This window comes from Sturnira hondurensis, unplaced genomic scaffold (genome assembly GCF_014824575.4).
Source record: "Sturnira hondurensis isolate 20B ecotype Veracruz unplaced genomic scaffold, ASM1482457v3 Scaffold0018728, whole genome shotgun sequence".
NCBI lineage: Eukaryota > Metazoa > Chordata > Mammalia > Chiroptera > Phyllostomidae > Sturnira > Sturnira hondurensis.
The window spans coordinates 2,220,832-2,241,591 of record NW_028091359.1 but is presented as its reverse complement, the minus strand read 5'-3'; the positions used below and the strand labels follow the sequence as shown (position 1 = coordinate 2,241,591).

General features: G+C 37.6%; 1 protein-coding gene across 1 annotated transcript in view; it reads left to right on the top strand.

Annotated features, from left to right (window-relative positions):
• The first annotated feature begins 2,549 nt into the window (after nucleotides 1-2,549).
• The window catches only part of APPBP2 (amyloid beta precursor protein binding protein 2), a 49,470-nt gene continuing 31,259 nt past the window's right edge, over nucleotides 2,550-20,760 (top strand). Inside the window, exon 1 of the mRNA XM_037069747.1 lies at nucleotides 2,550-3,005. Within this exon, the coding sequence (XP_036925642.1) occupies nucleotides 2,868-3,005 (138 nt within the window). The 5' untranslated portion in view covers nucleotides 2,550-2,867. The remainder of the gene's footprint in view (nucleotides 3,006-20,760) is intronic.

Sequence of the window (20,760 nt, the reverse complement as noted above, 5' to 3'; positions counted from 1 at the left end):
CATGGTGACTCAGGAATCCAAGAGTGAGTATTCCAGAGAACACAGCAGATTCTGCATGTCCTTTTCTGACCTAGCACCACTTCTCCTATACATTATTTGTTGAAGACACAATTCAACCAGATTCAAGAGGAGGGTACTTAGACCCCACACCTTGAATAAGGAAGAAGTTGCAATTTTTAAATGGTCACAATGTGTATCACCTCTTAGGATTATCAGAATTCTTCCTGGAGCAGGTTCATGTCTCATATAGCTCTGTTTGGCACAAGGTCTCCTGCTAAATTTTAGGCTACCAGTAGTCAAGGCTTAAAGGACATTTGATGGATGGGAAGGGTAACTCTGTGATACAAAGAACCTCTGTCCACCAAAATGCATAGGTGGCCATGACAGTTTAGCAGTCCTCTTTCTTACTCTACCCTTCTGCAGCTGACAAAGCAAAATTCTTACCTCCTTCTGGCTCTGTAGGTAATAGACCACCGCTGTTTTCCTTCTGACATACTCTGTTCCTTTTACTTCCCTGCTTTCAATCCTTTATAGACTCCCTATCATCTTCAAAATAAAGTCCAAAGCTATTAACATCACATTTAAGCCTCTTTTTGATCTGGCGCTGACCACTAAATATTGAGATGCTATGCTATCATCCAAAATATGAAAGCCAGTATTTATATGATCATTGAGTTCACTGGGACTCATTAAATTCCTAGGACAGGGGTCCCTAACCCCCTGGCCTCAGACTGGTACCATTCATGGCCTGCTAGGAACCAAGCCGCACAGTAGGTGAGATGGGGGCCAGTTTGGCTCTTATTTTTGCCTGAGCTTCACCTCCTGTCTACTATCTCCCATAGCCCCTGGCCCCTGTCCACCGTCCCATCCCACCCACCCCATCCCCCATCCCCTGACCACACCATCTGTGGAAAATTGTCTTTCATGAAACTGGACCCTGCTGTTGAAAAGTTTGGGGGCTGCTGTTCTAGGGTACAAGGGAGAACAGTTCTTCCTCAGTTGAGGGTGGTCCACAACAAAAATGGCCTAGTTTCCTCTGGTTTGTCTGTTCAGCCAGTTCTTGAGGGTCAAAGCCTATAGAAGGGTTCTAGTTCGGAGTCAATGTTCCCCTCTGGTCCTTAGTACAGATGCCAGCCCACTGATCCTGACTCCTTCACCCATCAAGGTGAATTGTTTCTCTTTGTCCCTGTCCTTTTGGGCAATGTCTGCCCTTGATCAGGGACTCCCAGTTTATCACACAAGTGTTAGTAACTTTTAATCTCAAAACAATGAAGAACGGACCAAGAGGCCCTTTTATCCACAGAGATACCACTGTCTATATACATTTTTAGATGTCTAGTCCTGTCCAGCAGCATCTAAGGTCCATATAGTAATCAATACGTGTGTGTCTGATACAATTTGTTTATAGGATTTGAGTCCAGGTCCTGATTGTCCTAGAACCATGTCCTAGAACATCTGCATTCAATTTCAGGGGATTCACGGATCCTTTGAGGCAGGGTTGCTGGATAAAATACTGATGCCCAGTTAAATTTGAATTTCAGATAAGTATTTGCATGGATAATTATGTATTTTGGGGGGAAGAGGTTCAAATAGCCTCCAAAGGTCTACGGTCTAAGAACTCCTGAGGATTTGCTGAAGGAAATGGTGTGCTTGAGTGACTTGACATGGGTGGGTAAAACTACTGCATGTAACATATTAAAAAACTATCATTGTTTACCTGAAATTAAAACGTAACTGGACATTTGCATTTTTTTTACTTGCTAAAATCTGGCAATGCTACTTTAGGGCCAACCACAGCTTTCTTAGTTACGTGGATCAGAGTAAGAACTGATATAGACAAAAAGAGGACTACACAAATAGCTAATGTTCAGGCTGAGGACGAACGGAAGCTGAAATAAGTACTCTCAATTTTTCACCAATTTCCCTGAAGACTAGAATTATGGGGGGAAAAATGGAAATCCTCATATATGAGTACTATTTGCTAATTCCACAATCAGGTTAACCTGCCTACTAAATTCTACTAAAGCAAGAGTTCTTTTCTTCTCCCTCTCTCTAAATTTTGTTTGGAAAAAGAAACATGGTTTAAAAAAAAGTTCAAGCAGTGAGAAGGTTATGCCATGAAATTCAAATCTGCCTTCCATCTTGACCCCTAGTGCCAAGACCAAAGGTTCTAAACTTGGCTTAGGGACCGGAGTCTAAACCAAGGTTTCTAGAGTAATGTAAACTCCCTGAATGCATAATTATCAATGTACTCATAATTGTGCATTTTTGTGAGAAGAGGATCCAAATTTTTACCTGAGCCACGAAAGGTTAAGTGCCTAATGCAGGTTCTGCCGAAAGGACTGATGCGCCCGACTGACTCGAAACGTGCAGGTAAAAACGCTGAAGTAACTCGTCCCAGTGTAAAAAGTCTACCCGCATCCACACAACTACGGTTCCTTAGAAGAAAGCACGTTCTCGGTGGCAGGGGATCACAGCTCTCCTCTTTCCAAGTTTTCCGCCTGCCGCATTCCTTCCCTCCGGCGCGTCGGCGTGCACTGACGTCATGACGGCGCACACGCAGTCCCGCCCCTGCAGAGATCGGCGCTGGGACGGAACCCGGGTTTCTCTCAAACCCGGAATGTGAGGCTTTGGCCCACTGTGCCCTGCTCCCCGTCCCGCTCCTCACCCAGGCCTACGTCTGCTGCCTCTGCCCCAGAGTTCGCCCCCGGAAAAGCCAGGGTGGCCGTGCCCTTCTGCTGTGTACCTGCGTGGGTGGCTGCCGCCTCCCCTCCGAATCCTCCGGGGCCGCAGAGGAGTTCGCTACGGAGGGAGGCGGGGGCCTTCGGGAGGAGGCGGCGGAGGAGGCGGAGGAGGAGGGAAGGAAGATGGCGGCCGTGGAACTAGAGTGGATCCCAGAGACTCTCTACAACACCGCCATCTCCGCCGTCGTGGACAACTACATCCGTTCCCGCCGTGATATCCGCTCCTTGCCGGAGAACATCCAGTTCGATGTTTACTACAAGGTACGGACTGTGGGCCTGCTCTTCACTCTCCTGCCGCAACCCGAGGGGCCGCACCCCCTTCCACGTCTGCGAACCCCCGCAGTTAACCCCTCACCCCTCGTAGCATGATGGCCTCCCGAGACATCTGGTGCAATCTCCAGGTTGCCAGGGTAGAGACACCCTAGCTCCATAGTCTCTGTCTTTCGAGATCTTGGGCCTTGATTGGTATTTTTTCTAAACGTGTCTGTCTCCTTTTTGGTGTTCCCTCCTACACTGTGCCCCCCGAGGTAGGCTTTTGCGTGGACTTTATTGCGCCTCTGTCCCACTCAGGTTCTTCCATTCTAGCCTGTGTCTTCGGGATATTTTTTGCTCTCCCTAGTTAAATGTCAGTATCAGCTGGATCTTTTGCTCTGTTCTCCCCCACCTCCGCCCCCTTTCTACCCTCTCCATTCCTGTTCCTTCGTTTCTCTTTTCTCATCTTAATCGAGAGGGAATTGAGGAATTTTTGGAAACAGTTGTGTGTATTATTCGCCTGTTCTTTAAAGCGTTGGTTTTCATTTGTACTTGGAGTTAAATTGGGGATTTTATTAATATGGAAGTGTTGATAAACTACTTGAAGTGAAGGGGGGAAAATCCTAAGAGAAAAATACTTTAGAATTTAGATTACATCCATGTATTTGGAAGTTGCAATCTTGCAGCATTCCTAAGTCGCTCCCCCTCGAAAATCGCAACAAAAAGTCTCCAAGTCACTCTCCAAGGAGTTTCAAGGGTAACAGTCTTTAGATGTGGACAATTTTTGCAGTGTTTAGAGAGGGAGGAGAACTTTATGGACTTGGAGCCTCCCTTTTCCTCCCTCCGCCCCAACATTTGAGTGTGAACAGTGGATTTATTATTCATTTCTCCTTGCCTTGAAATTGGCGTGGATAACTCCTTTTTTCCAAAGGCCACCCATACAAAATTTGACCAGCAATAGAGTATGATTTATTTTTTATATCTTAAAAAATATTTCCTCTTTTAAGTTGGCTTGAACAGTGTAAACTGATATTTAACATATATGTTCTCATATACGTATGTGTTTTATAGCAGTTGTTTTATGGGGAAGATTGCCTGCTTTCTCCACCCCAGAATAATTTTTCGGAAAGCAGTCAACTTGATGCATTCTGATAAACCTAACTGATTTACACCATTTTGAATTCTAAAAAATCAAATGTTTTTCCCCCTAAATATTTGGATAAGATTCGTTTGGGTCATGCATATTAATATGGAGGACGGGGATTGAGAAGAACCTCCCTTCCTTTTAAATCCCTTTGATACATTGTCTTTTGTTTGTATCTAAGGAAACATTGTATATTTATGATTCATTCCTCCCAGGGAAGGATGAGAGTTGTCTTTCTCAACCAGAAGCTTCAGCTTTGTGTATGTGCTACCTCTGTCCATTTTATGAAATCATATGCCATCTTTTACACTTTTAGAGAAAAATAACTGGAAATTTCATCCAAGTACATTTCATAGTTGAATTCTTTCAAAATAAAATACTTTGTTATCTTCTAGTAATCTTCTAATTGAAGCTTTTCATTTGAAGATTGTTAGTATGAACAGATGGTGCTTTTCCCACATTTTCTTTTTCACGGAGTTCACAAAGTTTTAATATTGCTCCTTTCTGGTACACCTTTACCTTTAATAGGTGTGTGTCTGTTGGGAGTATGGCACTGTGCTAAGGCAAAGGAAGTTATGTAACATGTGCCTAGAACTAAGGTTTTACACGTTATCTAGTTTAACCCTCACCAACTGTAAAATAGGGTATAACCCTGTATGAGGTGAGGAAGTTAAGTATATGTTGAGTTGGCCAAAAAGTCCTTTTAGTTTTTTTCTGTAAAAGACACATCTTTCATTTTCACCAATAGCTCTGTTGATTTAGATATTTTGAGTGTGTCAGCTGCCTCCCACGTGGAATAACGTTGATTGTTCTCAATGTCTTGATTTGATTGCCGTCAACTTCAACTGGTCTACCAATCATGGAGTATAGTCCAGCAAGAAATCTTCAGCACAGAACTTCACAAACCACTTTTGATGCGTTCTGTCAGTCACAGCACTATCTCCATCCACTGCACAAATCTTTGTGTTTCGGTTGTATTGTTACCTTTCTTGAAATAATAAACCATAGTATGCCGAAAATGTTATGTATTTAATACTTCCATCTTCAATATTAAACTGGCTACACAAAATTCACCAATTTTGATAAGTTTTTTAATGCATGCTGATATTACAGCTGTCATATACAATCTAACAAAATTGTTTTGAATGAAATTAAAACAATGAATGAATGAATGAAATTTTCTGTAGAGCTATCTACAGAAAAACAAACAAACTTTGTGGCCAACCCAACAGTCAAAGTCTCATACCTAGCATTTAGTTCCTTTGGACCTTGCTTTCTTGCTTGGAAAGATTTTGCATCTTGAGGTAGGTTATTTTTATGAAAGATATTATAGAACTAATTTTTATTAACTTTTACAGAAGCAACTAGACTGAAAGTCAGTCCCCTGGACTTCAGGCTTGAATCTAAAGGGAATATAAGAAGGAACTTAACTTTTAAACATTGTATCAATGCATAAACATAAGACTTTTAAAGCATTTTAATACTTACAAGATACTCATCCTGTGCCCAATTTGTGAAAATGTTAAGCGATTTACTGTTTACAGTTGCATTTTCTTCAATTTGGAGCCAAGGAAAAACTCATAATTAGCTCCTTTTGGCAGTTCCAGCTTCCATCAACAGGCACCGTCGTAGACAAAATTATAGTATTTGTGAAACCATCCCTCTTGATTAGTTTAGCCCAGTGTCGGCTATGTTATTTTTTGTCTTTATCTTCAAGGTACCAGCAGAAAGCTTTAGGAGATGGGATTGTGGAATAAATGGGAGCTGAAGAAGTAGGCACGCTGTCTGCTTTCCAAAACAAGGAGGGAGAAAGGCATTGATATGTATAAAGAGTAAACCCGTGAAGGTTTTTAAAAAATATATTTTATTTATTTTTAGAAAGAGGGGAAGGAGAAAGGGAGAGAAATATCAGTGTGTGGTTGTCTTTCACACACCCTCTACTGGGAGCCAGTTGTGGCTCACAACCCAGGCATGTGCCTTGACTGGGAATCGAACTGGGGACCCTTTGGCTTGCAGGTCAGCTCTCAATCCACTGACCAACACCAGCCAGAGCAGATTGTTTTTTTAAGAATGGAAGACATTCGAATATATTTACTGGCTGAATGGCAGAAACCAAAACAGAATGAGGTTAAATAAATATATGTGAGTCAGGAAATAAATTGTGGCGCAGAGTCCCTGAGCAGGAACATCAATTAATGAGTCTTCCCCTTCCTTCATGGTGCACCAATTAAGGTATCAGTCATAAATTGGAGGTGGAGAAAGAATACTTCCTTTAAGATCAGATGAAAAGTGTTAAGGATATAAAGTATCCATGTAGGTAACTTTGTAAAGAATGGTTGTCATGAATAAGGAGGTAAGGTCATCTTCTGGTAGTGAGGGCAAGGAATGTTGGTTTGTATGTAGGATAGCTAAACTGAAGTTGGAAATGGCTACGGAGGTATATGAAAAGAGAAGTTCACTAAAAATATGTTTTAAAAAATTGGCAGGTGGTGTAGATGGTTTAATAAAAAATAACACCCTACAAAATAATGTCTTTGTACTTGCCCTGGTTTTTATCCAAGGGTGCTCAGCCATTTAGGTATAGGAGTGGATAAGGTGAATTTTATACAGTAAAATTGTATACCAAGTGAAAACAAACAATGAAAGGTTGGTTTCTTTAAAAAATGAAAAGTATGATCTTTCCTTTTCATTTTAACTGCTGCATGATATATTTTGTGTCCTGTTCCAATTACAAAATTTTCCACAGAGTTAAGTTTTGGCTGGGTGAAGTATTTCAGTAATTTGTTCTGTTTATTGTTTTCACTCAAACTGAGTGTTTTTTTCTTTCTTTTTTATTGTGTTTTTTTCATTGCTATTTAGTCACCTTATACCTCCCTTTCCCCAGCTATCACCACACTATTGTCCATGTCCATGAGTCCCTTTTCCTCCCTCCTTCTACCCCCTAACTTCCCTTCCCTCCCTTAGTTGTCATACTGCTGTCTATGAGTCTGTATCTGTTTTGCTTGTTAGTTCAGTTGGTTCATTAGATTCCACATATGAGTGAAATCATGTCATGTTTGTTTTTCTCTGACTGGGTTATTTAACTTGGGTTCTCCAGGTCCATCCATGCTGACACAAAGGGTACATTTTTATTTATTTATTTTTTTACTGCTGAGTAGTATTCCACCATGTAAATGTCGTGTAGTTGTTTTATCCACTCATCTACTGATACACACTTGGGCAGCTTCCATATCTTAGCCATTGTAAATAACACTGCAATGAACATAGAGGTGCTTATGTTCTTTTGAATTACTGTTTTGGGCTCGTTCGGATATATTCCCAGAAGTGGGATCGCTGGGCCAAACGGCAGGCCCATTTTTAATGTTTTGAGGTATCTCCAACTGCTTTCCACAATGGCTGCACCAGTCTGCATTCCCACCAACAGTGCACAAGGTTCCCCTTTCTCCACATCCTCGCCAGCGCTTGTTTGCTGATTTATTGATGATGACCATTCTGACAGGTGTGAAATGGTATCTCATTGTGGTTTTAATTTGCATTTCTCTGGTGGTTAGTGATGTTGAGCATCTTTTCATATGTCTTTTGGCCACCTGTCTGTGTGTCCTCTTTTGAGGAGTCCAAAGGGGACTTCTCCAAAGGACTCCATTCAGGTCCTTTGCCCATTTTTAATTGGATGGTTTGTTTTTTTGGTGTTGAGCTTTGTAAGATCTTTATAAATTTTGGATATTAAGCCCATTCAGATGTGTCAGCAAATATGCTCTCCCACTTTGTGGTTGTCTTTTTATTTTGTTGATGTTTTCCTTTGCTGTACAAAAACTTTTTAGTTTTATATAGTCCCATTTGTTTATTTTATTTTATTGTTTCCCTTGCTTGGGGAGATATGTCCAGTAAAATATTGTTCTGAGCAGCATCTGAGATTTTGCTGCCTGTTTTCCTCTAGGATTTTTTGGTTTTCAGGTCTAACATTTAAGTCTTTGCTTCATTTTGAATTTATTCTTGTGTGTGGTATACAAAGCTGGTCTAGTTTTATTTTTCTGCACGTATCTGTCCAACTTTCCCCACACTATTCATTTAGGGTTTTTCTTTTAAATTTATTTATTTTAGATGGGAAGGGAAAGAGAGAGGGAGAGAAATATCAATGTGTAAGGGATACATCAGTTGATTGCTTCTCATATGCCCCTAACCGGGGACCTGGCCCACACGCCAGGCATGTGCCCTGACCAGGAATTGAACCAGTAATCGACCTTTCCGGTTGCAGGCCAGTGCGCAATCCACTGAGCCACACCATCCAGGCCTTTTTTAAAACTATTACTGTAAGTCTCATGCTGAAAACCATATGAATTCATACCTGATTTAGTATTAGAGTTAGTTTTTTCTGGGTATATTTCTGTTGTATAGCTATATATTTGTCTCAACTAATATTCTGATAATCTTTTAAAATTGGTTTGGTAACAAATTGAAAAAGAATTCTTGAAACTTTTGACAGCCAAAGAGATAAAAATCTTTTTTTTAACCCTGTCTGGTGTGGCTCAGTTTGTTAGGCATTATCCTGCAAAGCTAAAAGCCACCAGTTCATTTTCTGGTCAAGGCACACACCCAGGCTGCAGGTTTAACCCCCAGTATGGGTGTGTCTGAGAGGCAACCGATGGATGTTTCTCTCTCACGTCAGTGTTTCTCTTCCTCTCTTCTGTCTAAAAATAAATAAAATCTTTAAAAAATAAAAACAAATAATTTTTGAAAAATAATCTTTTTATATAAAGAGCTTTTATGATTAATAGGTTGAGAATGAGAACTATTTGAAGAAGAGGTGTAAAAGAACATAAATAGCCAGCCGTGCCATGTGTCTTAATGGGAAGGTAGTGTTATAAATTTGTCAACTCATCTCAGTTTAAGCTATGAATTTATCACAATTGGAATCAGACTCAGAATTTTATAGGGTATAGGAAACTGATTAAGTATGAAGTTCATCTGGGGAAATGAATTACATGAGAATTAATGAGTCGAAGAAATTTTCAAGATGCACAATACTTAGGAGATATGTGCATTATAAGACAGTTATATTAACTACATATTGGCTTGGCCAAAAGTTCATTTAGTTTTTTCCATGTGATGACTCTCATAGTGGTTAAGTTGTCTTTAACTTCATTTGAAACAGTTTTGTTAAATTGTGTTGTGAAAGCTGTCATATCAGCTGCATTAAAAAAACACAAAAATTGGTAAGTTTTTGTGCAGCCATTTTAATATTGAAGGTAAAAGAAAATTTGCAATGTTTTCAGTGTATTGTGTTTTATTATTTCAAGAAAGGTAAAAATGAGCCCTGGCCAGTGTAGCTCAGTGGATTGAGTGCGGGCCTGCAAACCAAAGGATCTCGGTTTAATTCCCAGTCAGGGCACATGTCTAGGTTGCGGGCCGGTTCCCAGAAGGAGACTCATGAGAGGCAACCATACATTGATATTGCTCTCCTTCTCTTCTTTTCTCCTTTCCTTCCCCTCTAAAGATAAATAAATAAAATCTTAAAAAAAAAACATGTTAAAGAAAGGTAAAAATGAAACTGAAGTGCAAAAAAATTTGTGCATTGTATTGGGAAGGTGCTGTGACTGATCAAACGTGTCCAAAGTGGTTTGCACAGTTTCTTAGTACTATTGACATTTTGACCAAATAAGTGCTATTTAGCTGTCTTGTGCATTGGAAGATGTTTCGCAGCACTCTTGGCCTCTACCTATGAGAAGCCAATAGCAGGAAATAACCAACATAGTCACAGTATCAGAAACATTAAATCTGTTGGTGAAAATGAAGAATGTGTCCTTTATTTTATGGAAAAAACTAAATCAAGTTTTTGGCCAACCCAGTATTTTAAAACAATGTAGAACTGGCAGAAGAACAGCAAAGAGAGAAATTGATTTATAAACATAGTAGACAGTCAAGACAGACACCAAAGCATATTTAAGAATTTAAGAATTCATATATGGTAAAGTTATGAAATGTTATATTTTAAATAAATGGGGACACGTCCAAAAAAACCCCCAAGCCTTGGGGAACTGAATGTTTGGGGTAAAAGTTAGACCTCTACTTCACACCATATACCAAAATGAACTTCTGGTGGTCAAAGATTTAAATATGGCAAATTAAATCATAAAAGTATCAATAAAGTATTGGGTCAGTAGCTTGCGGTAGGAAATGACTGGAATTTCTTCTTTAAAGAAAATATTTTTAAGGTAATTTACAAACTTTAAATTTTAAAAATGGCAAACATTATAATAATAAGTAATACTGTACAAGGTGAAATCTTGTCTTGCCAACACTAAAATGTCATCTTGGCATGAGGAAGACTTTTCTAAGCATGAGATCAAAACCTAGAAGGAAAAAAGAAGTCGATATTTTTGAGTACATGAAGAGTTATAAGCACATTTTTAAAAAACTACGCAAATGACAGATACGGGGTGAATTTCCTAATACAGGAAGAGCTATTATTAATGACAACCAACTCATTTCCAGAAGACCTGAACAGCCAGCACATAGAAGAGAAAAATAGGAATGGCCAGTAAATATCAAAAGATGCTCAACTGAAAGGCACATTAAAATGCAATATCAAGCCAAAGCAGTCAGAAGAAGAAGATGAAGAAGGAAGAAAATCCTGCCCTGGCTGGTGTAGCTCAGTGGATTGAGCGGGGGGCTTGTAAACCAAGTGGTTGCTGGTTTGGTTCCCAGTGAGGGTACATACCTGGGTTGCAGGCCAGGTCCCCAGTTGGGGGAATGTATGGGGCAACCACACATTGATGTTTCTCTCTCTCTTTCTCCTTCTCTTTTTCTCTCTCTAAAGAAAAAATAAATGAAATATTTAAAAAGAAATAAAGAAAATCCAGAGGATTTAGACTAGCCAATATCAAACTGTAACAAAGTATGAGATTGTCACATGGATAGACAAATACACCAATGGAACAAAATAGACAGTCCAAAACCAAGACTGACACATATACTGCCACCTAATTTATGAAAAATTGACACAGCAATACAGTGGGGAAAGGAAAATCAAGTGAATTGTAGTGGTCAATTAGGTATGCATATGGGGGGAAGTATCATGACTTATTTTACACCATATGCAACAATCATTTTTAGATGAATTATTGATCTAAATGTGGAAAGCAGATTTTTAGGGAAAAAATTATATCAGCAAAGCTTTATTAAGTAGGATACAAAAATGGGCTAAATAAAAAAATTTACTAAATGAACTATATTAAGATCAAGAACATCTAGTCATAAAAAATACCATTAAAATAGTGAAAAAGCCAAGCCACAGAGTGGGAGAAGACATTTGCAGGTCATATATCTGACAGGATTCTTACTGCATCTAAAGAACTAGAAATTAAAAAACCTTTTTGTTTTTTAAATGGGGAAATAACTTGAATGGGCATTCAAAAAGAGGATATTAAAAGGCTCAAAACATTTGGAAAGGGGCTCAACCTCATTTTGTCTTCAGGGAAATTGCTGTCCTACTATACATTCTCAAGAATGACTAAATGAAAAAGAAAACGGTGTTGGTAAGGAGCAATCAGAATTCTCAATACACTGTTTAATGGGAATGTAAACTGATATGCCATTTTGAAAAGCTAGTATTATCTACTAAAATTGAACTTCTACATACTCTAACCCATTAATTCCACTTCAAGATGATTACACATAAGAAAGTTCATAGCAAGACTATCCATGATAACCAAAAAGTAGAAAGTGTTCAATAAATAAATTGTGGAATATTCATGTAGTGAATTGTTATACAATGAAAATGAACTGCACCTGTTTGACATTATGAGTGAATCTTACAAATAATACTGTGTGAAATAAACCAGTAACGAGTATATACCAGAGGTTCCCAAACTTTTTCCCTTCTCAGCACTTGGTTCCTGACTCCCCTATGCCAAAAGAAATACCTAACAGTTCTATGTATTACGTAGTTAGATACAAACAACTTAGTAATACTTAAGTCCTAACAACTTAAGAGCCGTTAAAAAATGTGCAAAAAAACCTTTAATTACTTTAGAGAGAAAAAGAAACATCAGTTTGTTTTTTGACGTATTTATTCATTCACTAGTTGATTCCTGAATGTGCCCTGACCAGAGATCAAACCCACAGCCCTGGTGCATCAGAATGACATTCCAACCAACTGAGCTACCCAGCCAGTGCTTTTTTACTTCATCCTTAAATAATCACGATTACTAATGAAATGTGTGTTTATAGGGCACTGTACAACTTACCAAATATTGGAATCAGGACACCACCACCCTCATTTTCTGTTCCATATTGATATTTTTGCACATTAATTTTTATCATAGTAACCACTGCAAATGCAGCTTCACAAAAATAAAACATTGAAAGGAATATGGCAGTTAAGTAGTTGTGATGAAGCTGCCAATCACTAGTTGCCCATACCGGCGGCCCACAAGTCCTAGGCAAGTGATGCATGATGAAGCATTTTCTCTTGCTGGGCAGCATTGTGACTCATACAAGAGCTGGCAAGTGTGATGAGTCCTGAAACATTTTTTTCTGGGTCAAAATACGAGTACAGGGTTTGACAAGTTCTGAAGTAGACGAGTGCTGCGGTGTGACTAAATATAATTCGAGATCACAATGCAGTCTACACATGAGAAGGGCATTACATGAAGTACACAATATAAAAACAAAGTAAAGAATATCAACATTGTAGCCCAATTGTGAGTTTTTTTTCAGAGTTACATTTCAAATGAATTCTGAGATTAGAAAACAATAAATGTAGCTTTTAAGTGAAGATAACATGTATACTAAGACAAAATATTGCTACTTTTATTTACTTATGAGGTTAAGGATATATTTATTTAGGGATAAAGGACACATTATTTTTTTAAAATCTTTTGTGGGGGGAAAAACACAAAAGTATATAGCATAAAATAATGTGTTCATTGCTCAGATTTAACAGTTAAAATTCTTGGCTAGTTTTGTTGCTGAATCTGTTCTTCCATCAAGGTCCCCTTTTCTATAGTATTTGAAAGCAACTTTAGATATATAATTTTATCTGTAAATATTTTAGTAGCTGTCATACTATTATAACACCTAAGGAAAATTAACAGCAATTCCTTAATGTTATTAAAATATCCAGTTGTTCAAATTTTCAGTCCTTTCAAGTGTCAAATATGTATATATACCTTTACAGTTTGCTTGTTTGCTTATCAGGATCCAGATAAGCTCTAGGACTTGTATCTTGGTTACTATATTTCTTAAATTTCTCTTGAGCTCTAGGTTTCCTTTCCATCTGTTTTGCTATCTTTGTAATTTATTTGTTGAAGAAACAGGATGCTTTGCCCTGTGTAATCTCCTTTTGCTACCTTCTAGATTTCAGTGGTCAGAATATAAACATTTTTATCATCCCTTCTAGTGTTTGTTTCTGTGGAGACTTTATGGGTTTCACTGGTTTCAGGTCAGTTTTTAATGTCAGCGTCTAGGTTCAGATTCTGTAAATTGGCTGGGTAGTATGAATTTGGACTGCATACTCATGTGTGTCTTAGGGTAAAAGTTTTGGATTTTCATAGCTGACTTTGTGTTAAGGCTGTGGGTTGATGTTTCAGGTTTTTTTTCACTCCTGGCTTTAGGCAGATAGGTTAACTCCACATCCCTTTTCTTACAAGGTTCTGCTGCCTGGACTTGTTTTTATCTGGTTTTTGCACTCTAGTCCAAAACCATTCAGAGGTATAAGCTATTCTGTTCTTTTTTTCCCTCTAGCCATTTTTGAGTTTGTGTCTTCTAAATTTGGGAGTGCTGCGGAATTTCTGCTCTTGGTTTTAAACTTGGCTATTTATCCAAAAGTTATTTTGTGATATTTTATCCAGCATTTTCCTGCATTTGCAAAGAGACTGAAAGTATTTCACGTGTGTGTGATTGGCCATATTGCTAGAAGTTCAATCCCATTCTTCAAAATTCAGTTGACATTTTTCCTTGGAGTGGGTATATTACTTGTTTTTTAAAACACTCTACCTACCTTTATTGTATAATCTGTGAATGTTGTTTTACTGCTCTGACAGATTTTAAATTTTTTGAGATCAAAGAACAGTTCCTACTGACCTTGCACTACTATGGTGACTACAGTCACCACCATCACCCTGATACCTGGCATAGTGCTTTCCACTAATATTCCTGATGTTTATTAAGTTAATAAAAACAAGTAGAATGGTCCAGCTATAGTATTCTTGCCTTCAATGTGAAAAATCACAAAGATAAAATAGGTTCTGTAAGCTAAGAGTTTCATGCAATGCATATGCCCAGGTTACTTGATAAAAGATTAGATGCTAAAATAGGAAACACTTATTTTTCTCTCTGAATTTAAGCAACTGTTATTTAGAATTTGTTCTGATTTTTCCATTTGGGTACTGGCACTTTATGTTCTTCATGATTCCAGGTTATTAAGTTTGCATTCAAATTTATTTTCAGAGTTTATTGCATGAGCACTGTTCTATATGGAGTACTGTACAGATGGATGTAAGACTGTTTAGTAAATGTTTCTCACTAAGGTGCTTACAGTCTGCTTGGGGAGGTGGTAAGTAACTGTGAAATTGGGGTTTTTTTCTTAGTGTCAAGTTTGCTTTTTCAGTTTTATTTATTTATTTTTAGAGAGGGGGAGGGAAAAGGGGGGGATGGAAACATCAATGTGTGCTTGCCTCTTGTATGTGCCCTACTGGGGACCTGGCCTGCAACCCAAGCATGTGCTCTGACTGGGAATCAAGCCAGTGACCCTTTGGTTTGCAGGCCGGCACTCAGTACACTGAGCCACACCAGCCAGGGCTCTTAGTGTCAAATTTATCAGATGAATTTGGGCAGTTTAAGTAACTAATGATAAACTCCAGAGTAGAGACTGGTTTGAATTTATTTTCTTCTAAGTTTCTGAGTTACATCCAGAGTAGATTGCTACCAATTTGCATTATACATTCAGCAAATACTGAATGTATATTGAATGCTAGGCACTGTGCTAGGTATTAGGAATAATATTGTGGTGACAGTGATGAGGTCATAGAGTGTGGAATATAATGGAGTGACGTGTTTAACAAATTATTGTTTAAGTGAACATGTGCACACATGTCTTGATGCTGCCTACTATGGAGGAAAAGTCATGAGAAAGTATAACAGGGAACAATTTAGATTGGGGCATCAAATGACATGTTAGATAAAACCATTAGGATGAATAACAAATTAACCAAGTAAAGAATCATGGTACCAGTGCCTCACGTGGAGGCAGCAATTTATGTGTGCAGAAGTGGTGAGGTGAGATAAAGCTAAAAGAAAACTAATGTGTTAGGAATGTAAGGGGTAGACAGAAAGAATGGTAAAGGGTGAAATTTGAAAGGTAGGCAAGAATCAGACAATTTGTAGAGATCTATAGGCCACATTAAAGATTTTGGTAATCCAAAATGTTCATGTTGAGAGTCCCATTGAAAGACTTTAAAAGGAATGGCATGAAATAATTTACTTTTTTAAAAGTTTTTTAATTTTTTGATTTGAGAGAGAGAGACATTGATTTGTTGTTCCCGAGTTAAACATTCATTGGTTACTTCTCCTAAATCCCCTGACTGGGGAGGTGAGGGGGCTTGAACCTGTAATTTTGGTTTATTGGAAGGACACACTAACCAGCTGAGCTACTCAGCCAGTGCTCAATTTACTTTTTAAAAAAGATCATTCTGGCTACTGTGTGGACAGTTGAATACAGGGGGACAAGAATGGTAATGGAAGAGTTCAGTTCTACCAAACCCTTGCAGTAATCCAGAGGAAAGATGAAGGGGAGAGTGGAGATGAAATATTTGAGATATAAATCCTATACCATAGATGTACGTTTTATTGAATATCAACCCAGATTTTTAAAAAAACATATATGTATGATGGAGATAACTTAGAAACAAAAGTTTTCTGAAAACTTGTTTTATGTGTATCATGATAATATTTCCTTGATAACCCCTTTTTTAGAAGATTTTTGATTTTTAATGACTCAGAGGGGTAACAGTTTCAAACATGAGTAAGCTACATGAGTTTCATAGATAGTCTATGGGCCTTTGTAGTTATTCTTAGATCATAGTTGTGGACTCAGTTTCTTTTATATCTTTCTAAACCTTCGTAAATTTTTGTTTTGGGGAGTTAGTCTAAATTATTTGTGTGCTAATTTGATAGTAAGACTAAGCTGTTCACTCTTAGCCTGTGGTAATTTTGGTAATTTTGAGTTGGCAAGGAAAGCAACCATGCCAATTCAAAATCCCTTGTATTGTGAAGAGTTCTCTGGGTTTGAGGATGTCTTACGTTGTCCTCAGTTTTCTATAAGAAATGGTTGCCAATAGTTGCCTCAGTTTCCTGAAAGATTTTTACTTTAGTCCCTGAAAGCCTTTGCATCTGAAACATCACCAGGAGATTCACCTCTTTGTGCAGTAAAGATATTAAGTGTGTTAGTAATAATTTACTTAGTTTTGTTGTGTTTTTAATTTTTGTTTATAGTGTTTTATATTTATGGACATTTTAGATTCCTATGTAATCACTTATCTCTTCATGATTTTTGCCTTTGGTAATAATGCTTAAAAAGGCGGTGTTACCAGGTAGCTTTTAACACTATGATTTGTTGAATATTTAAAACTTTCATAGCCCTGGCTGGTGTAGCTCAGTGGATTGAACACGGGCCTGCGAACCACACGATCGCGGTTCAGTTCCCAGTCAGGGCACATGCCTGGGTTGCAGGCCAGTTCCCAGCAGGGAACTCATGAGAAGCAACCATACATTGATGTTTCTCTCCTTCTCTCCTTCCCTTCCCCTCTAAAATAAATAAATAAAATCTTTAAAAAAACTTTCATAAATCTGGAATTTATCTTTCTATACTTTATTAGGAGGCATCTTTGTTTCCTTATTTTTATGCACTCTTTGAACTAATTTTTCTTCAATAATTTTAAATGATTCTTTTATTATATGTTAAGTTTTTACATATACTGAGGTCTGCTTTCGAACATTGCATTTTGTTCCATTAATTGGTTTCTCTTCATACCTGTATAATGCAGGGTGGGGCAAAAATAGGCCTACAGTTGTTTGTATGGAAAATAATACAGTAATTAATAACACAAGAATAAACTCTTTGTCTTGCATACTCACAACTGTAAATCTACATTTGCCCCACCCTGTGTTGTTTTAATCATATCTTTATTTTCTGTTTTCACACCTTTGGGAGGTAATTTACCTATCCTTATTTTCCTTAAGGTACCACCTTTTTCGGACTATAAGATGCACTCCTGCACTCCTGCACTCGTACATGCCCCCCCCCCCAACTTGGGAGGAATAATGGTGGTTAATGCCACTGTTGAGTTCTGTTTACATTTACATTGGTGAAATACTATGTTGTTTATGTGATTAAATATTTTACCATATTTTTTGCTTCAAAAGCTTTTTCTCTATTTTCCTCTAAAACCTAGGTGTGTCTTATGATCTGAAAAATACAGTATATCAATAGCTAAAAGTAATTGATAGAGTCTTTTAACAGCCTCATTATTCAATGAATTCAGAACATAGTATTAGACACTGTAATAATGGAACTAAAGAACTTTAAAAATCTAGTATGAGAATCATTGTGAAGAATCCTGGGGGGGGGGCCTGGGATAGGAGTAAAAGACGGAAAACTGTATTTGAACAATAATTAAATAAAAGAAAGAATCCTAGAGCTTTAGTTTTGTTTCTTCTAACTCTGCTCCATAAGATGTATTAATGGGGGGAAGGGGACGGATGGAAGTGGAAGAGGATTTAAGGGGGACAAATAGTAATAGAAAAAAATACAATAGGTAAGTTTTTTAAAGATACATTAATCTAAAAAGGGATTAATCTTTAAATCTTCAATTATTTCTATAATAATCTTAAAAATTACCCATTGTATGTTATATTCAAGACACAGTATAGTGTAGGTTATTAAGAACAAAGATGGAAGGACATACTGCCTGGGGCCAGATTCTTTCTTTGCCGCTTCTTAATTGTGTGATTTTGAGCAGGTTATTTTTTTTAAAGACTTTATTTATTTTTAGAGAGAGGGGAAGAGAGGGAGAAGGAAGAGGAAGAGAAACATCAACTGCTTGCCTCTTGTGCGCCCCCAAACCAGGGACCTGGCCCACAACTCAGGCATGTGCTCTCATTGGGAACCGGCAACCTTTGAGTTTGCAAGATGACACCCAATCCACTGAGCCACACCAGTTAGGACTTGAGCAGGTTATTTTGCCTTTATATATGCCTCAGTTTCCTCATCAGTATAAGGACAGAATGAGGTACCTATGAAAACCACTGGCACATAGAAGATTTTTGTAAGAAATAGATGCTGTTTTTATTCTGGATCAGTATCCAAAAATCTCGTTAAAAAATGTATTAATTTGCATTTTTGGATAAATCTGATAAGGATGATTTGAAACAAATCATTACTCTCTCCCCAGAATTTAAATGTGAATCCATTTTTACTAGAAAAATTGAACAGCTGACTAAAAAAGTGCTCATATTTTTTAATAGGGTATATTTACAATTATAACCAGGGTAGCAACTTTTCTAAATTTTTAATTTAAAATTTCATTTAATAGGATATACCAATTTTTGGTTACTAAAAAAATACTATGAATTGTAGAGCATATAAAGTTTAATTTGTCTTTTTTGACTAGTGAGTACAAGCAAAAAAGTCAGTTTTTGTTTTTTCTACATACAAAAGAACTTCTAAGCCTTAGTTTGCTAATGATGAGTTATTTTGATAAGAAGCTAAGATTGTTTTGTACTATGTTTGTGGAGTGAGTGTGTGTGTGTGGAGAGAGAGATAAAATTGTATTTGTTTTTCTGCCCCAAATCAGAAACTTACCACATTTTTAAGTCCCTAAATAGGAATTTATCAGCTTTATTTTCCCTGAGTTATTCTCTGTTGGTTAATAGTCAAAGTAAAACATGACAGTGATTAATAGTAGTGAATTTTACTATATACATTCCCAGAAGCTCTTTTTTTATAGCAGAAAACATAATCATCTCCAAAAACAGCAGATACTCCCTTATGAAGGTGTATTGTTAATTGACTGTCCAACTATTATGTGAAGATAACATTTCTGATTCCTCTTCCTAAAGTTGTTGCTTCTCCCCTCCAGCAGTCATTATGGATTTTCCATAAGTCGTTATTAATCTTCATTAATATATATACCTAATTTGACTTGGCTTTCATTGTGATTAGTGACTTACATCCAGGAGTTTCCTGACTGAGTTCGTAGTATGTTTTCCCTGAGCAAAGTTAACTGGCTAGATTGGGACGTGAACTCTAATCTTGTCCTCTTTCTGAAACCTGTGTCCTTCCTCATCAACTAAGCTAAGTGTTAAGTGCCTGTAATGTAAACTAAATTAATAAAACCAAATTCCTGCCTCCTAAGACACTGTATTTATATAGCATATATTAATTCAAAACCGTTTGATGAAGTGGAGTTAGGGAAAAGAGAGGCAGTAGGATTTGTCTCCTTTTAACCATATGCGTGTGTTATTTGTGATAAACACTTAACATATTCATTAAAATATTTTACATAGAGATTTTAAAAATGTAGAAAAGTGAATAAATGATTGTGACAATAATTAGAAATCCTACTGTCCTGGATTACTTTAGACATGACCTACTGTCAGCCTACTTATGAAGTGTCATGCTCAGAACTGAACTGAGATTCTTGTGGTGGTCTGAAGAGTCTAGTTTGGCACATTGGTCACTTCTGGCTTCCACGCATGATGTTTGCTTTCAGTTTGATGATTTTACATTGATTATATCCAGTTTTGTTTAAAGAAAAAAGTTAATTTTGAAAGTTTTTTCAGCCCAATATATTCAAAACTGTGTATATTGATTATATCCAGTTTTGTTTAAAGAAAAAAGTTAATTTTGAAAGTTTTTTCAGCCCTGGCTGGTGTAGCTCAGTGGATTGAGCGCGGGACTGCGAACCAGAGGATCACAGTTCGATTCCCAGTCAGGGCGCATGCCTGGGTTGCAGGCCAGTTCCCAGCGGGGATTCATGAGAGGCAACCATACATTGATATTTCTCTCCTTCTCTCCTTTCCTTCCCCTCTAAAAATAAATAAATAAAACCTTTAAAAAAAAGAAAGGTTTTTCAGTATGACTTTTTAATATTTATTTAATAAATTCATAAGTATGTAATACCACGTGCCAGATACTGTTTTACACTAATTTTTTAAAATTTATTTTTCTTCATTTATTTTAAATTTTTGTTCAAGTGCAATTGTTTCCATTTTCACCCCACCATACCCCCACAGCCCCACCCATCCCTGCCTCCCACCCTTGAACTTTACCCCCTTTGTCTTTGTCCAGGTGTCTTACTTACATCCTCCTTGCTACTCCCCCTTGCCCCCCCGCCACATCATTCCCTATTATCCCTCTCCTCCCTCCTCTGGTTACTATCAGATTGTTTATTTCAATGTCTCTGGTTGTATTTTGTTTTTTTTGTTGATTAGGTTCCACTTACAGATGAAATCATATGGTATTTCTCTTTTACTGTCTGGCTTGTTTCACTTAGCGTAATGCTTTCCAGTTCCATCCATGCTATCCTGAAGGGCAGGAGCCCCTTGCTTTCTGCTGCATAG